This window comes from Rhea americana, unplaced genomic scaffold (genome assembly GCF_003343005.1).
Source record: "Rhea americana isolate MKP2758 unplaced genomic scaffold, rheAme1 scaffold_247, whole genome shotgun sequence".
In the NCBI taxonomy this organism is placed as follows: domain Eukaryota; kingdom Metazoa; phylum Chordata; class Aves; order Rheiformes; family Rheidae; genus Rhea; species Rhea americana.
This window is the reverse complement of record NW_028186365.1, coordinates 329,712-347,687: the sequence shown is the minus strand read 5'-3', so window position 1 is coordinate 347,687 and position 17,976 is coordinate 329,712. Positions and strand designations below refer to the sequence as shown.

The window sequence follows — 17,976 nt, the reverse complement described above, 5'->3', positions numbered from 1 at the left end:
GAAAGGTTTCTCACATTTTCAAAAGTATCAAGGTAATTTACATTATTTTTCCTAAATATCAAGTGAGGATTAAAAAACAATACAAACTGGGACACAGAAAAAGACAAGTAGCTATGATATTGAAATACAATCCACTTGGGATATATCAATGTTTCAAACACAATAAATCAGTGAGAAATCCCTAATACTTAGCATGATTCCCTCACCCATTCCCAGAAGATCAAAGCAAGATTGCCTTTCAAACTAGCAGTGATTATTACATGTTTACATCTCTGAAAAAGCAGACTTTTAACCAAAAATATTTTTAATGCAGTTGAAATGTAGACATATTTATCTCAGGGAGCAAAAAAAAAAGTAGAAAATGTTATCAGTAATGTTATCAGATCAATCCAGTTAATTTGTTCCATCCTTGCTTTGAGTAATTCCCCGTACTTCAGATAATCCAGTTGACTGAAYTGAATTCTTCAGCAAATGTAGGAGCAACATTATGTGACCAGGTTTTCATTCAGTAGAAATCCTTTAAGCATTTCAATCTTAATTTAAATTAATCCCTTATTWAAGTAGTGACAGGTAAATTAACTTATATTTCAGATTAATATGACAGGAAAAATGTTTATCTTTTTTTTAAACAATGATATACAAAAGACAATTTGCATAGTTACAATTCAAGCACAAAGTCACTGTAAATAGGTACAAAGGCATTTATAAATTTACTAAATTTGCTGCTGCCTGAGCCAGCCAAATCTTACATAGGTATGAATGTAAACCTGAAGGGACTGGGGAGAACAGTCAGTGTTTTTGCTTAAAAAATAAGTAAGTGTAGAGAATAGTTTTTAAAGGTTTTTTTAAAATATTTTCTGCAGCAGGAACAAACAGTTCAAACCCCAAGGAAAGCCATTCAAAATGCCCAAATTCCTCCTATACAGTAGAGAAAGTTTGTTCATAGGTTTCAAACCCACATACAAAACGAGGCAATAGTTGCACTATTTTGGAATGTGTTCACACTTCTGCCATTTCAGTCCAACCCAAGATTTTCAAAACACAGTTGGCTTCTAAATTCCTAGGAAAACAGATCTTCAGAAGGTGGTGCATAAGAAAACCCAACAAATGCATCGTCTGCCTCTAGGACACTGGCATTAACAATGTTATAATCGGAAGAAATGCAAACTGAGTATGGGACCATTTCTTCCGTAAACACTGCATCAAAATTTCCAATATCATCTGGTCCAACCTAGAAAACAGAAAGAAAGAACCATCATTTGTCATATTAGTACTATGTATTAAAAAAAATGCTTATCCTTCAGATATCAATTTAACTCTTGAGGCTCTCTACTTCATTAAATTCTTTCTTCTGTAAGTATAGAAAGTTTAAGGAACCACACAACAGCATGCTTGAAATCATCTATCAAAAGCTTGCTTGCTTCTTCTAGGCTGGAGTTTAGCCCAAAGGGTACACACATGTATGATCTGACAAACCATACAGAAATATTTAGAAATGCCTGTTTCTTAAATTAAGGGCATGCAAAAGCCTAACAAAAATCACAATTTCTCTTTCTCCCTTTACCATTTTAACTCTTAAATTCTAGCAACAGTAGTGTTGTTATGATAGATCATCTTCCCAGGAACACACCCAAGACCTAAAGCATATTAACATTTAGTCACAAAGAGCAGAGGCAAAACAGCAGAAGCCTCGACAAAAGATGATGCTCCTATTTAGGAAGGTCATTATTTATCTTCAAAACCTTAGGATAGATTCTTAGGACTAGCAGTCACAAGTTGACTCAGTTTAGACTGATGGGAGAACAAAAAAAAAGATGGGAATGCAACTAAGGCTTAATTTCAAGAAGGCAGGAAACCTATCATTTGTTAAATCTTCAAATAAGGAGGCTATCTGATTTTTTCTTCTTTGGTCTTAAGATTCCCCCTACTCTTCCAAATTGACAATCCTTTGAAGGAAATGACTAGAGGCAACAGTGACACGTCAAAGTGAGTTTTAACTCAAAAAGACAGTATGCAAGTGTCACTGCTCAAAAGAGCAGTCAGCACTGAGGGGTTGTCAGCTTTCATTCTGATACAAAAACACTCTTTCCAAATGGACAAGCTATCAAAGGCAAGAGAGTTGGCAGGTATGAACTAAAACACTGCATAGCACCTACCACATTAGGATTAAATGGCGGTGGAATCTTCTTCTGAAGAAGGTCAGTCCAGCTGAGAGATTCGAAGAATGGGTGCTTTTGAATTTCAAGCTGCAGTAAGGAATAAAGATTTTAGCTGTTGCAGAAATCCATCCCGTGTACCATAGCAAGTATTTCTTCAGACTGCATGCATAAACAAAACCTACGGAAGTCAAGTCCTTCATCCACCAAGTCTACTTRGCAATAAGAACTGTGATTGGCAAAAAGAGCAATTACAATTTGTTAACATGCYTCTGCAGACTTGTATTCCTATCAAATCCAGTTTTCTGTTGAAATCACTATCTTAAATCAACCACATAACAAGAATGTTTTCTGTTAGCATTTCTGCTCCTGCCTTCAAGTTTTGTTAGCTTTTATAAAGCAGATCACTAAGAGGCAGCAGCTCTAACACTCCACAATATGCTTCCTAGTTACGAGACAGCGAACAGCTATGCCTTTCCAAACAATACTACCCTTTCATCTTACTCCACATTGCAAACAAGTACAACAGTAGTCTAAATGCTAAATTACAAGGTCAATACATGTCCAAGCAGTAAGGCTGTGAGAAGAAGATTGTGAAGAACTCACAGTGGAGAGAAAAGAAAAAAGTTCTTCTACATCATTCCTCACTACACTGTTCTGAGAACACCTATGCTTTTTCTGAACACTTTTTGCAAACAAAGTATTTTTTGTTACACTGGGAAAACACTTGCAAACAGCAGGTTTTTTTCAGCTTAAAATCATAGCATGCTACTAGTGTTCTTCTCTTTTGAGGAGCAGTATTTTTCACGTAGCCAGTTAAATCGGCATTACCAGAAAATAGCTTTCTCTTTTGATTATCTCCCACTTTCACCATAARCATCAAATGCTGTATCTCAGTACAYCTTAGTGACTACTATAGTAGCAAATTGTGTTTCCTTTCCTTTGTAGTAACCTATCGGTTCTGCAGCAACCATGTTCAAAGTTTTTATATCCTGCAATAATCATGTCTCCTACCGCCAAAATTTTTCAGGGCTTAGTGACCACAACTAGTGTCTTCAAAGATGAAAAAAGAAAAAAAAARGTGGGGGAGGGTAAAAATAGAGAATATTCTATTATGTCTGTATTTATCTTCAACTATTACATCTGTGCTATTGACATAAACTTGGTAATGCCCCTTCAAATGGGGGCCTAATAAATTAGGACATTACTTACAAAATCTTCCCTTGCTCCAAGTCTGCTTTGCCGATCTTTTTCCAAAAGCTCTTCCAGAATGGACCAGGCTGTAAGACTGATTCCTGGGCGCAAAACTAGGGGTTTATGAAGAATATTTTCATACATCTCAGCAACATCACGGCAGTAAAAAGGAGGCTAAAAAAAAAAAAGTGAAGTTGTACATGAATTTGAAGTCACATTTTCAATCATTTTTGTTTCATATCTATAGATGATTCTATCAGAAATAAGAAAAACAAGCATTGCTAAAAGAAATCTACCTCTTCTTACATATTAACTTCAAATTCACAGTCATCCCCTTTGCCAGCTCTCTACACTAGATAGCTCTTTTTCCTCCCATCTCCTCCTCCTCCTCTTCATTCTCACACTCAGAAGTAGCTATACATGCCATCTAGATTCAAAGTTCTTATTCAGCTTGCTTGAAAAGAACATGAGAGTGGAAAAACAAATCTCTCTCCCTACTAAAGGTCCTCTGGGGAGGAGACAAAACTGAAGAAAACTAACAGAACAGATTGTTATTAGAGTGATTACATTTGACTAGATGAAGTATAGCAGAAAATGTGGAAGACCTAGGTTAAAAATATATTTTAATTTGGTTGGTTCCAATATTCCCCAAAATTCCCTTAGAAGTTTTTTTTTTTTTTTTAATTGGGTAGTATCACTGCTGATTCAATTTACTCTCACATTCCCTCAAAGTGATGACTGCTCACGTTCATTAGAGTTTGTGTACAGCAGCTCACTGGAAAGCAGAGTTTTAGACATCAGGAGGCAAAGCATAGTCCAAAAGAGGAAAAACATGTGATCTTATAAAGCTATAAGACAAACTGTTCATCCATTAAAATGAAGTATATCAGTTAGTAACTTCTACAGTATTCCAGGATTACTTCCCATGGGGCAGACAAACCAACCTCTGCCACTCCCCAACATATTAAATACATACCAGCCCATAAAGCATTTCATAAAGAACTGCACCAAGACACCACCAGTCTACTGTGTTGTCGTAAGGCTGCTTTTTAATCACTTCTGGTGCAAGATACTAAAAAACAAACAAACAAATTTAGTATTAGTCTAGCAATAATAAAATCTAGGTTTTAGTCACATCACAGAAGCATCTTTAGGAGAAATTACTTCATAGTGATTATAAGATTACTAAATATTTATCTTGTCCTTTAACAAAGTTGGCAAATACTTCCTTACCATCTGGCCACATATCAAGTAGGACAACTGTTTTCTGAATTGAAATAATCCTTTCTATACACTATTATTTTGCCAAACTGCTTTGCCACCTCTATAAGCTTACTTTAAATTTTAGATAGGTTCACAGTGACAGTGAAGCACCTTTGGCAGCTGAACTAAGCAAGGAACCCATTCTGGAGAGGCAGCATCTCGCCATCTGCAGGGCACTCTCACAGCAGTCTGGCTACCACCCTGCCTGCTCTGCCAATGTAAGCTTAGATGTTCCCTATCCTGGAAGTAGAGGTTCTTCAATTATGCGTTATTTGAATGATCTGTGATAAACATCCAATACTATCAACTATTGAATGACAATGCTAACTGGTTTCCACCTACCTCACAATAAATCTACTCGGCGTCTCAGAACTAACCAACCCCACAGTACGAGAACAGGCACTTCACACAATACTACTTTATGGACACACAGTATAAAATTACTATGGCTGGATCATCATCTTCTCAGCATCCATGAAGTTTCTAACCTCATCTTCTCTTAAGAGAAGAGGATAACCGCTTTGATCATTCTGGTATYGAAATTTTGAAAGCTAATTTACAAATAGACGATAGCATTGTCCTACAAGGTACAAATATCACTATAATGAGGGGAGCGGAATGTTGTAGTTTAAATAGATCGGCATTTCTCAAACTTTCTAAATGTGAGTGTCCTCTAAATTATTTGTCTACAAATTACCCTGCAAAAGCTTGAACAACAAATGTAGTATTTTGAATTCAACCACTTAAGTTTCTTCTAATCTTTCATAACCTCCTTTGAGCTTTTAAGGTACTGCAGCTCACCAAGTCACTCAACTAAGTGTTGAGAAACCCTGACAAGAATATTATGGTTTTAGCAGGATCATAAAAGATCTGAATCTAAATCTTAGGTTAAAAAAGGCTAATATACAACTGCTATGTTTAGCCTTAATATTTTGAAAAACTCATATTAAGCAATAACATTAACATTCTCTTATGTTGCAATTCATGCAAGTCCTATGTAAGTGTGTAGACTAAGTTTCTGAACACCAGATTAAAAAAAACCACATAGATGAAAATCTCTAACAGGTCCAGAGTTACCGTCATTCTATAAATTGTCCTTTGAACTTCCCAAGATGCTCAACAAATATTGTTTCAGCTCACATTTACCACTCAGCTTTATGTATTCCCACTCTAATGATAAGTAGGGTAAGGTTTTGTCACATGCTACCATATGTTTTGTGGGGTTTTTTTTCAAGTTCAGCTGCTCTTCCAGCTAAATACTACTCCTCACTCATCCTTCATTGCCTTCAAAGTCCTTTTTATAGTTTAAAGTACGATTATCAAATTATAGCCATCTCAAGTCAATCTTGATGTTCCACTGAATCCATCATATGTGTTCAAGAGATCCAGATTTTAAGTTCTACAGTTTAGTTTTCTTAGTAAAAAGAGACAAGAGTTGAATAAACTCACTAAGCATATTCAAAGTTTCACCCATATGCAAAATTTGCTCAAGTCTCAAGTCTTTATAAAGTTAATAAAGTTAAATCTTCATAAACTTAATAAAAATCACTGGCAGGTTAGGGTAAGTAGCTTCATATTAGCAACTCTGGTCAAGGAAATCTGTTGCAGCTGCTGCACAAGCTAATTGCTGTATCTAGGCAGTGGTTAGGAGAAACAGGAAGTAATAGAATGTGTGAAAAGGGCTGGGAAGAGGGAGGAAGGAAGAGATGAGTTAAGGGGATATGGGTAGTAAGCAAGAGATACTGAATATTAGTAAAAAGGACAAAGAATAGATCTTCAGTCAGCTAGGAATGGCTTGTTAAAAAATGCAAATCTGTAACAATACAAAAAAAGAGTATTTGATTTTTCAGTTACATAAATATTAATAAGACTAGTTAAAAAAACACAGAAGTTGTCAACATACTTCTGGTGTCCCACAAAAAGTTGCAGTGGTATCAGAACTTGCAATCCCTTCTTTACAAAGTCCAAAGTCTGTTAACACGACGTGACCCTGTTTAAGAAAGAGTGGCATTTTAAAAACAGAACATGCTCAGCATGTGAATACATATGGATATAAATGTCAATTTTGCAAGAGCCTACAGAACATCAAAAATATCGTTACATACTTACCAGTGAATCGAGGAGAATGTTTTCTGGCTTTAAATCCCTATATATATATGTATAAAAAAGAAATCCTTGTATTAATTCAAAACAGTCACTAACATAAAAGCTTCAAAGGCAAAGAAGGACTTTTATTCTTCAGCTGAAAGAAAGCTCTAAGATTTGCTGAAGTCATTATTTCAAATTTCCTGTAAGAGGATTTAATGTAGTCTTTTTTTTTATTCAGTAATTTGTTTTCTTTTATACTTCTGCAGAAAAGGAATATGTTTGAGAAACTTACCTGTATACAATATTTATGGAGTGTAAGTAGCCCAGTGCACTGGCTATTTCAGCAGCATAAAATCTGGCTCTGTGCTCGGGAAAGGAACGTTCTCTTTGTAAGTGAAAGAACAGCTGTAAAAATGCAAAGAAATAAGTAAGAACATAACACAAAAACAAATCAGGTTACAATGTGTAATACTAATAGTAAATTGTAATTTTATTTAGCTGTCCATGCTTTTTAAAATGTAAAAGAAACAAAATTGCTTTTGCTGCATGATGACTTCTGTTACTCCTTTACTTGCTTCCTTTTCTCTCTGAAGCTCAGAAATGTATGGGAATCTAATGAAATTAGCTCAGCTGGTTRGAGCGTGGTGCTGCTAATGCCAAGGTTGTGGGTTCAATCCCCATATGGGCCACGCTGAGAGTTGGACTAGATGATCTCCAGAGGTCCCTTCCGACCTTACCGTTCTATGGTTCTATGAAACGCAAAAGGGCACACTCCTAAAACCAGACTAGCCAAAAGGAACCATACTAAATCRCTGTCCTGAGAACAGAGGTAGACAAGGTTAAATCATGCAAGATAGCCTCCTAAAGGAAGATAAGCAGGTATCAAATAAGTCATCTTTTATTTGTATATGTTGCTATTTAAAGTTTTGTATATCAATAATTACGTAACTACATTCTAAGATCACTTCTATGTTGATCACCTATGGAGATGCATATTCCAGGTAAATCTACGCATTCTCTCAACTACAGACAACTCCCTGGCTTCAAATAGTTTGWGCAGAAAGAGAAGCCTGACCAAAGAATAAATTATATACATACAGATTAAACTGTACAACATATTAAAAAAAAAACAAAACTCAGAATGTTTTCTGCCTACAAGGCTTGGGAAAAAGTATTACACCCCCTACTTCACTCAACTTTTAAAGCTGTTTTGAATTGTATTGTAGTTTGCCTGGGTGTCAGATTCACCTGGAAGAATGCCAAACTAAGCTGTAGCCCAGAATTCAGAGTAGGGAACCAGGGGTTTGCTAATATTGTTTAAATAAAACGACAGTACATTAGACCAGAGAGTGGCCCATCAAGTTTGGACTTTGATCATCCAAGGCCTCAGAAAATGATGCTTCAGGGAGCATCATGAATACTAGCAGTAGGCCAAGGAATATGAGTGTGTATTCCAGTTCATATGGCATCCTGGTTCATAAACAGACTTGTAGCAGCTTGGTAAAGTAAATGTCAATGTATTTTCAACTTGTATGTGTACATCCAGCTGCAGGGGCATAACAGAAAACTTTCAGATATGCCAAAAACAACTCCTTGGCTCAAACTTACCATTTAGGTACACCCCTTCATCTCATGTGCTCTTTCCACTATCAGTTCTATCTACAACAGTATGCCCTATCGCTGCTATACTATCCTGCTGTAAGCAGCTATAAGACTTTTTAGAAGTATAAAGTTTACGTCAATAAATTACTAAACTAAAAGCACAGCAAGTGACAAGATAGGCAKCTCTTCTTTAAAACGTATAGTATGCTGGATAGTTCTTCTATAAGGATTTTTCACTATACTTTGTTGTTTTCATCACAAGTACCATTAATTTGTTAGACCAATCTAGATGTTATTAGTCTGCAATATCCCTGATTTTCCATAACAGCTTTCAAAGAAATCGAAGCAACACTTTATGTCCTTCTCATATATTTATTAACTATTCAACTGGTTCATACGCAAGTTTCTTGAACACTTGTGGAACTACTTGGTATTTTGAAAACCAGCAGGTCCCAGCTAAAGACCAATTGCTCCAGAATGTTGTATTTAAACATTTACAGACTTTCTCCATGTCTTTCAAAAGTTTTTTTCTTCAGGTTATTTATTAACTCCTCAGATTCAATAGCACTGCTTCAAGGAAAAGAATCCTGAGGATAAGGTTATTTGGTAATAAGTAATTAGACCATGCAAAGCCACACAATAATCCTGAGGTTCCCAATAATATCAAAGTAATAAATTCTGCTGCCTGTTTCCTTCCTTCCGCATTTGAAAGACTAGCATCTCAACTAGTGCAGATGCAAGAGACAGTTTTATGTGGTGAAAAATGTCAACATATGATTAATTCATAATAGAGGTAAATTTACAGAACTATAAAAGAGAAGGTATTTGTATTTGACAACCATGGATAAATTCTGGATTAAAGTTGTTGGTAAATAGAGGAATAGAGTCTGTTTAGCTACTGAGGCCTGTAACATCATCATTACTCAAAAGATAAGGTAATAGGATTTTCAAAACTTAGGAAAGTATTTATGATAGCACATTGTAAAGGTACATTTTGTTAATCCTGTCTAGAATTAGCAGAATAAAGAGACCAAAATCCAAACACAATAACTGCATACCTCTCCGCCATTGACAAAATCCAGAACAAAGTAAAGCTTTTCTGTTGTTTGGAATGAGTAATGTAATCCGACCAAAAATGGATGTTTCACATTTTTCAAAAGCACATTACGCTCAGCCATAATATGTTTTTGCTGTAAGGAAGCAAAAGGTCAATAAGTAAACAGGAAAAAAAAATAATTAGGGAAAAAGAAGGGGGAAGAGGTGGAAGAAAGYGTATTTGTCTTCACCTCTTTCCTGTTGAGAACAATTTTTTTTTGCAGCACTTTGACAGCATAGTATTTCCCATCCAGTTTTCGCTTTGCAAGAAGAACCTGTGAAATTCAAAACAAAGGACGACATGTGATTGTTGTGGTTCGTATTCAATTYGGAATACATTTATAACCCCAGCATAACAGAAAAGTATTAATGTTATTTGTTCACAATACAGTTTCCTTGCTTTTAATACAGTAAGTCAGCAGTACAATTACCAATAAAGAAAGCACTTGCAGTCACCTTACAGTTCAATAAAATCTGYCCATGCAGTGATATTGTGAATGGCTGAATTATAACAATTATTTTCTAGGACCTGCTGAATCTATCTTCTGAGATGAAAACTGATAAAAATGGCTGAAATTGTTTGAAAATAAATTTATGAAAAACTATAACTTTTAAAATAACCTGAAAACAAAGATTCCAAGAGGGATTTTCTGTTGCATCTCTCTCTGTAGGGCATCAAACTCACTTTTCAGTGGGCTGTTGCTTACACTGCTCCACAGTATTAGGTGTCTGACAAAACAGCCCATCCCAAAACAGGGAAAGGGTTTGAACTCCAGCTGCTGCAGAAGCACAGGGGTATCTCCTTTGCTCTCTGGAGGAGATGGAGGATCCCCATTGCTCTTAACAAGAAAGGGAAACACTTCTGTTACAAGACTGCCTTGGTCATGTGTTGGGAGTACAACTGCCTCATCAAAAAATAAAAATGGCAGGGCTATAAAGAGGAGCAACAGGTATCCAGTACAACAGCTTGTATATCTAGACTGAACATGCAATACCACTCCCAAAGCATCCGGCCAAATCTCCTGCCATCAGTCAGCAGGCACGAGACATCAGCCAATATCCCTGTACCAGGATTAAAAACAGTTATAAGAAAGCTCACCTTGCCAAAGCTGCCTTTCCCAATAACTTTCAGGAAATCAAAGTCTGTTGGTTTAGCACTGAAAGATATTCAGGAAGCAGACAGGTTATTTTGATAGGAATTACAAATTTTATAGCTGTACAACTATAGCTTTATAGCTGTCTACTTGCACTTGAATTGGTAAAGAAATGCAAGTCTAAAAATTGCAAGTCATAAATATTTTTGTCATCAAAACAATTATTCATCTTCTCAACTTCCAAAACGGTTACATCACTATTCATCTCTTCATTTACTGGCTCCAAAGGGAAATGCTCTCGGAATTTCAATTCTTACTGGGACCTATTAAGTCTCATATTTTCTCCTGTTAGCATAGAACAAATCAGTGAGGAAAGCAAAACCCAAACAGCAGTCACCTCTTAGACGAAGATGAGAAAAGCAGAGTTTCACATAGAACTGAGAACAGCAACTCTACAGAACACACCAAACAGAGAAGCAAGTTATGACTACAGTGACTAGGTCTGTACTATCAACATGGTAACTTGCTCCTTTGTCATGTATTAAAGCAAACTTGTTTTCATAAGCTTTTCACATTCTTTTCTTAACAGTTGTGGACCACTCCCAAAAAAGAGAGGTCATCTTTGCTATAGTGTCCTTAAATAAAAGGATAGCAAATTAACAAAACATGAAGGTATAGAAGAAAAAAGTTTAAAAGAGGGTTGTTTATTCAGCACAGGATTAAATGTTTTGCTTCCTCCTGAGCAGTGTAAATCAACAAATAGAGGCATATAACCAAAGAACTTTTCATACTATTAACAATTACATTCAGTTTATATTTCAGTCAAACCTACTGAGGGTTTCCAGATGGTCCCAAGTTGATATTCTGTGAGGTAGAATTTAACTGTTGGGAGAGACAAAGAGTTTTTGTTTTTGGTTTTTTCTTCAGTTCTCTCTTATATTTTAAACAATATTAATTTCATAATACTCTAATAATTTACTCAATTCAAACCTCCAAACTTGTTATGTTAGATATTTAAGTATGTCTTAACATCCAGATTAGGCACTTCCTAAGTTGAAGTATCTGGTCATCATGATCTTTTCACAGAGTATTATTTCTACACAMATCATTCTGAAGCCCAAAGGTAATAAAACAATTTTGTGTCCAGATCTAGAAGACAAGATTAGGAACAAAAATTTAAGCCAGCCCTTTAAACTAACAACTTGTTCCACATTCAGAACTTAACTCTTTCAGCATTTGCTCTAGGACTATATTTTCCACTTTATTTTCCCCTGAATTCTCCAAGATCTTGCCAATAATATTATTTTAAAAAATCCACCGTTTATGCWAGAGTCTAATTAAAGACATGGTACTTAWAAAAAAGAAAAGAAAGAAAACATCACCAACCTTTCCTATCCTGATATAAAAGGTTAATCAACTTAATTCCAGGAACAGCAAGGATGTTGCCAGTACTGGTACACACCCAGACAGACTTTGGAAATTACAGAGAGAGGAGGAAGCCATTTCCATTTAAGTAACTTTCTCCATTTTATTTTAGTTTTAAATAAGAAAAGCAATGTTTTTACCCTCATTATGTTTCAGCAGTTTATCAAAGATAGATAGTTTATCAAAGTTATCTGCAGACAGGCTATTGGGCACAACAAAAATYAGAAGTCCTATAAAAGGAGAGAATGCTGCAACAAAGGCAATAGACCTGACTTCTGCACTAATAAGAAATAATCGCACAATACTAATGGGTAGATGTTAAAGAGCTACTATGTATGTTTTACGATGTCTTTGGAGGGCTCATTTATTTTTTCTGCTTCATCACTTAAGCTAAGAGAGAGAGATTTCTCTATTAAAAAGTATGGCTCAGGACTATGCATTATCTCTCTTCCTATTTTGATATTTGTACTAAGTAGAGAAGCACTAAGATTACATTTGCATGCCAAGAAGTAAATCATAGAGAAAACATGTTTAATTATACCATTTCTGTCTTCTAGAAATATTCTTTTTTTTCAATCAAGATTGTGCTATATTAACTTCCAGGAGAATCCATTAAAATTGCATTGCTGTAGTGATTTTTGTGAAGAGGCTTGAGAACTTGCACAGTGTTAAATGTGAGCTGAAATCARATCCATCTTTGCTCCTGACTTTTAGAAAGACTGATTTTTTTAAAGACTTTTCTCATCCTCCTCAAAAAAAGAAGAAAAAAAACATTTAAACATACAATCTCTCTTGCCTCTTGCCAGATGCCTTTAGCAAGAACCGTCAGACTGCAAAAAAAGAGAACTAAGCTATAACTAAAGCTGTGCTCACCCATAGTAASTGGGGGAAAAATGAGACAAAGCTAGCTAGTCACTCTTACCCCTCTCTGCAGTTCACATCTGAAAGGAGAGTATCTTGCAGCCCATAGTGAAACAGTTTTGCTTAAAATCACCACAGAGGTGATTTATTGTGAAATCAACTTGTAATTTTCAGTATTGCCCTGAAGTAGTTGAGGTTTAGAAGACTCTTGTATTTCTGGTTTATTACCTTCTGATTGCTCCTTTCATCTTCATCTTCAGATGGATCTGACTGGTGTTTTGGGTTATCCATCTGAAGAAATGCTCTGACATCTGGGCTAGAAACACAGTTAAATGCATTAGGACACCAATAGCCTACGTGATTTTCAGCCACAGAGAGGAAAGAGTAATGCCTTAAACTGTGGTGGATAGAGGAGTTCCTAATCATAAAGTTAATACTTAAAATTCTGGTAATTAAAGATAGTGTACAAGAAACATTTTTGTAGCAACATAATTCAATTGATGAAAATATTATTTATAGCATTTAAAAATTTCCACTTGTGAAAGTCTGACATGGTGAAGTATAGATGTTCATGAAGACTTCATGTGAAAATGCTCTGCACAACTGCATTTAAAGGTAATTACTAGAAAAAAAAGTACTACCAAGGTCTAACTGGCTACCAAGCACAGAAAAACCATTTTCTTTCAACAATTGAAGAATTAAGTCATTTTTAGTTTTCCAAAATTGATGAGATGGTGCAACATAATACAGAATAAAATACATYATCTATAACGTAGATATCCACATCCTGAGCGGTACATGGTAGTAACATTCCTGGTTCCAACCACTTTAAACCAGAATATTCATCCTTTTGGCTTCTAAGTGAATTCCAGCTGYGTGGTGACAAGATAAAGATAAGAAATCCCTCCAGTCAGCTGCATGATAAAACCACTATCCTTCAGGAACTGACAAGAGAAACTGCAAACTTCCAATTGGATCTGAGGAAATCAGTTTTAATTGCAGCACTGGTATCCAGCTTCCACTTCAGTGGAGGTTAGGGAAGGAAGATTGGGAGAAAAAGGAGAAAATAACAAAATTCTGGGAATCTGCCCCCAGAAAGCAAGGCTTACATAACACCACATTAAAAACAACTTAATATCTTAACGACAGCACAGTAAGTGATGATGTAACACAAATAAGGCAAAATTAATTCCTAAATAAATAGCTATCACTTGAAGCCTTGAATCTTTCAACTTCCTTCAGCTCATTAAAAGATAGTCAGCTGATTAAAGAAGAATTTTACCTAAATTTCYGAGATTAAGCTCTTTGAGAAGGTCTCAGGACAACCAACTCAGAGACAGGAATCTCTGCATGAGCCATTCTGTAAAACACTGTCTTAAAATGTAGCTGCTCTTTCATCTTATCATTGGTGTATATAAAATAATGTAGAATAATGTAGCTTTATAACAGAAGCAGATGTACTTATTTTGCTATCTAAAATCTATTTTGCCTTCTATGTGTCTGTAAAGTGAGGCTCGAAAGTGAGAGATGAGTTGTTTCTGACATTTCTCCAGTCACTGTATTTCATATTAGTATTAATGAACCTAACTCATATCATATGCTAGTTGAGGCTCAGTCTCAGTTGCTTATGATCTGGAAAATATTACTTGTATTTCTAAATCTCATTTAACATCTACTTCACTTATCTTTAACCTTTTTGATTTAAAGTATTGTGACAAGACTGTTCACAGTTTCACACCATTTCAATTTAATTCTTCTACTCTTACATAAATTCCATATTCTGACCTATAGTATGTTTCGTATTTTAAGTCCAGGAATACAAAAATCACTGTGGTTTGAATACTGTAGTAATATTGACCCATGATGTAGTAATTTTTCAACTTTTGGATATCATGAAATCAAGAATAAAAAGCGATGATTAATGTTTTTCACTAGACACAGAGTAAAAAAACCTGACTTTAATTACCTTTCAGCATTATTTTAGACAACTGGCTGACTAAATAGAGCATGCTGTAATACATTTCAAATAGTTACTATAGTAACTTTGTCCATGAGTGAGTTCACAGCAAAGATCAGCTCAGGCTGAAATGCTGCTAGACAGTTGCAGGGTATTCAATGATTTCTACAATGTGTGGCAAGCAGAGGCATAACTGATCAATGTTACGTGATCACACATTTAACAGTTGTGGAAATTATACAAAGTATTAGTGACTAAAAAAAAGTCTGATGTTCTTAGGGAAGAGTGCAGTGCATCATGCTCTACAGATTGCTAAGATTTCTATGCTGTATCAGCTCACATTCTGTATTAATTCCATGTGTTTTAAAACACACTGGAACTACTCCTAAAATAGCTTCATGTATCAAATTAAAAGGATTGAGAAATCAATTTAAGAAAGAATGCTCAATATATCTTGCATACATGCTACCAGCAAGTGCTTTCTGTCTGGTTTTCCATGATGGATTGGATAAATTTAGTTTATGGATTACCTCCAAAATCCATGGAAGGGTCCCAAGATCTGCCTAAATATGGATCTTCTGTCATGCTAGCTCTGCATTAGCCTTCCCGCGTAAATACGTGAAGCCCCAAAGAAATTGGGGACAGACACACAAATACGAACAAGCCCAAAGAGTTGCACGAATTTTAGAGTAAAATGGTAAGATTAATTGCCAGTAACAATATCTTAGTGTTCAAGACACATTTAATTTAGATAATAGTGCACAGCTAATTCCCCTTCTCTATGCACACTAAAAAGTAAAACACTGCTGTCTTTTTATGCAAAATAAAGGCCCCAAAGCCATAATGAATTGGAAGATTTTAAAAGAATAAGATTAATGTAGTTAATCTTATTGGGTTTTGTAAATTGTAATTAATCTTACTGAGGTTTCCCCTCCCCAATATGGACTGCACAATCTTATAATCCAGAGCTTTCATACTCATGTTTATATCCATCTGCTTTTAAACCCAGAAAACCTAGTCACTCTAACTCTTTTCTGGGGAACAAATACAGCTCCCCAGTTCTTACTTTAGGTACTGATGGCTTATTTCCCAAAGAGGTTGCAGGATATTGTTATCCCCAAATTCTTTGAGAGTTTCCAAGTTCTTCTTTAAGAGTTGTGCAAATGTTCCAGTTTTCATTAAGGAGCTACTTAGGACTATTTTGAAATAGTCATGACATTTTTAATATGTTCTCTATTATCTATTTGTATTCAAACAGATTTTCTTTGAAAGTGTTCTGCTAGACAATTAAATGAATTATTTTTTTTAGCAACTGAGTGGGAGAGCAGCCCAGTGCTTTAGGCAGCCTCACAGAGCTCACAAGTAACAAATTCCCAGCTCTTATCCAGCATACTAGTCCGAAGCCAGGGAGGCATTATCAGATCTCTAYGCCTTATGACACTTTTTTTGCAGTATCTGTATTCTGACAGTGAAAGAAAGTTCTCCCTCAAATAACAATCAGATAAGTGCAGCTTGAAGCTGGTCCACTTAAATCCCAATTTGGCCTAAGCCAATAACCTATGTAGCTCAGTATTCAACCTGACAGCGACTACAGGAAAATCCTTATTTAATCACTACAGRGTCTTTCTAACCTCTCTAATACACTTTAGGTTTTTGCGGGGTTTAATATTAAGAAGGTTTATTTTTGATACAATATTCAAAAAACCAAGACAGACTTGGGAACAATATTCAGTGAAGGGAGAAAAATAAGAACATCTCTCATGCCRCGTTTTTCAGAGAATAATGTAAGCATTGCTGTCTTGGACATACTGAATCTGACACTCATGCTTTTCAATTTAGACATTCAAGCACCTTCCCTTCCAGAAATGAGGAAGCTGCCACAAACCATCCTTAAGCTTTCAGTAAAACAGGCAGGACTAGGCAGGACTGAAAGTACGACATCCTGATACTGCTTTTAGTGCTTAAAAGATTTAGTGAAAGGTGGACTTCCTTAAATCTCTCTGAGAATAGACAGTGTTCAAAGTCTTCCTTGCATACTACTGARTTGTACCTAATAGCAAATGAAAATAGCTTGTTACAGCACAATAGTTTAGGAAAACCTGTGGGCTACCTGTAAAGACTTTGTTGCCACATATCCCTTTAATAGTTTCCAGCAGGTTTTACCCCCCCCACCCCAAAACAAACAATCACACCCACAAAGCAAAATTTTGGTATTTCTTCACTGCTAGCATTTATTGGCACACTGAAATGCCACAGATTACATAATTATTAATATGATTTGTTGTGATGGAGTGTCGTAAAAAAGGGAAAGCTGACTCCTTAAAAAATAAAGTACCACCGTTATTTAAAAAATACACCACAAATACTATGAAATTAAATGCTTTCRCATTCAATCAATTGCTTGATTTTTCTCCCATTTTATTTTAAGGGTGAGGAGGAAGAGAACAGCATAATACAAACTTTAATTTTCTTTTAATTATGGAGTTCTGTCTAATAAGCTTTTTATTGCTATTTATTTTTACACAGTTTTGATAGCACATTTTTGATAGTCTTTACTTTAGCCTATTTTTTAATACTGGTTTAAGTTAGTTTCAATGAATCAGACAGGCTAAGTGCCATGTTAAAGAACTTAGATTCAGCTACAGATGCATTTGACTGAAACAGTTAAAAGCTCACAAAAATTTAAGGAGGCAAGTAGATTTGATTTTTTTTTTTTTTTTAAACAAGCACATAATTTTCTGATATGTATTAAAGCACTAAAGCACTGTTTTACCTTTGGAGAACCAATATAAGATATTTTGAGACAAAATATTTGGTAGTTGAACATAGAGACAACCAAACAGGGGAGGGACTGCAATAAATAAAAAAAATTAAGTATTATTTCCTAATTTAACAAAACAGATTAGCTTCCAACAGTAGTTATTTTAAACTGCTTTTCATTCTTTCCTAGAGAAGAACAATGTTATGATCACCARCCTGACACTATTTCCTTTACTGGAAAACGATTCCATCATAAAGATCTTGTTTTGTTTAAAAGTTTTTTCCACTTGTCAGAAGGAAGTATACATAAAATGCTTACAGAAAAAAAAAAGGGAAAAAAAGAAAAAAGGAAGTACGTATTTCAGGTTAATAGGACATTAAATAGTTCTCTTGCTGGAAAAAAACATCTGACTGCATACTACAGCAGTATTCCCCGTTGCAGAGTGTTTTGCTTTCTGTGGGAAATGAACATTTTCACAGG

General features: G+C 35.4%; 1 protein-coding gene across 4 annotated transcripts in view; it reads right to left on the bottom strand.

The window, feature by feature from the left end:
- Nucleotides 1–288: 288 nt before the first annotated feature.
- The window catches only part of SGK3 (serum/glucocorticoid regulated kinase family member 3), a 62,253-nt gene continuing 44,565 nt past the window's right edge, over nucleotides 289–17,976 (bottom strand). For all 4 annotated transcript variants that reach the window (XM_085306761.1, XM_085306762.1, XM_085306765.1 and 1 more), the window contains exons 6-17: nucleotides 13,007–13,094; nucleotides 11,325–11,374; nucleotides 10,498–10,555; nucleotides 9,590–9,673; nucleotides 9,362–9,493; nucleotides 6,994–7,106; nucleotides 6,723–6,759; nucleotides 6,517–6,603; nucleotides 4,327–4,422; nucleotides 3,369–3,524; nucleotides 2,157–2,246; nucleotides 289–1,231 (exon numbers count right to left, since the gene is read on the bottom strand). In XM_085306761.1, the coding sequence (XP_085162887.1) occupies nucleotides 1,061–1,231; nucleotides 2,157–2,246; nucleotides 3,369–3,524; nucleotides 4,327–4,422; nucleotides 6,517–6,603; nucleotides 6,723–6,759; nucleotides 6,994–7,106; nucleotides 9,362–9,493; nucleotides 9,590–9,673; nucleotides 10,498–10,555; nucleotides 11,325–11,374; nucleotides 13,007–13,094 (1,162 nt within the window). In that variant the 3' untranslated portion in view covers nucleotides 289–1,060. The remainder of the gene's footprint in view (nucleotides 1,232–2,156; nucleotides 2,247–3,368; nucleotides 3,525–4,326; nucleotides 4,423–6,516; nucleotides 6,604–6,722; nucleotides 6,760–6,993; nucleotides 7,107–9,361; nucleotides 9,494–9,589; nucleotides 9,674–10,497; nucleotides 10,556–11,324; nucleotides 11,375–13,006; nucleotides 13,095–17,976) is intronic.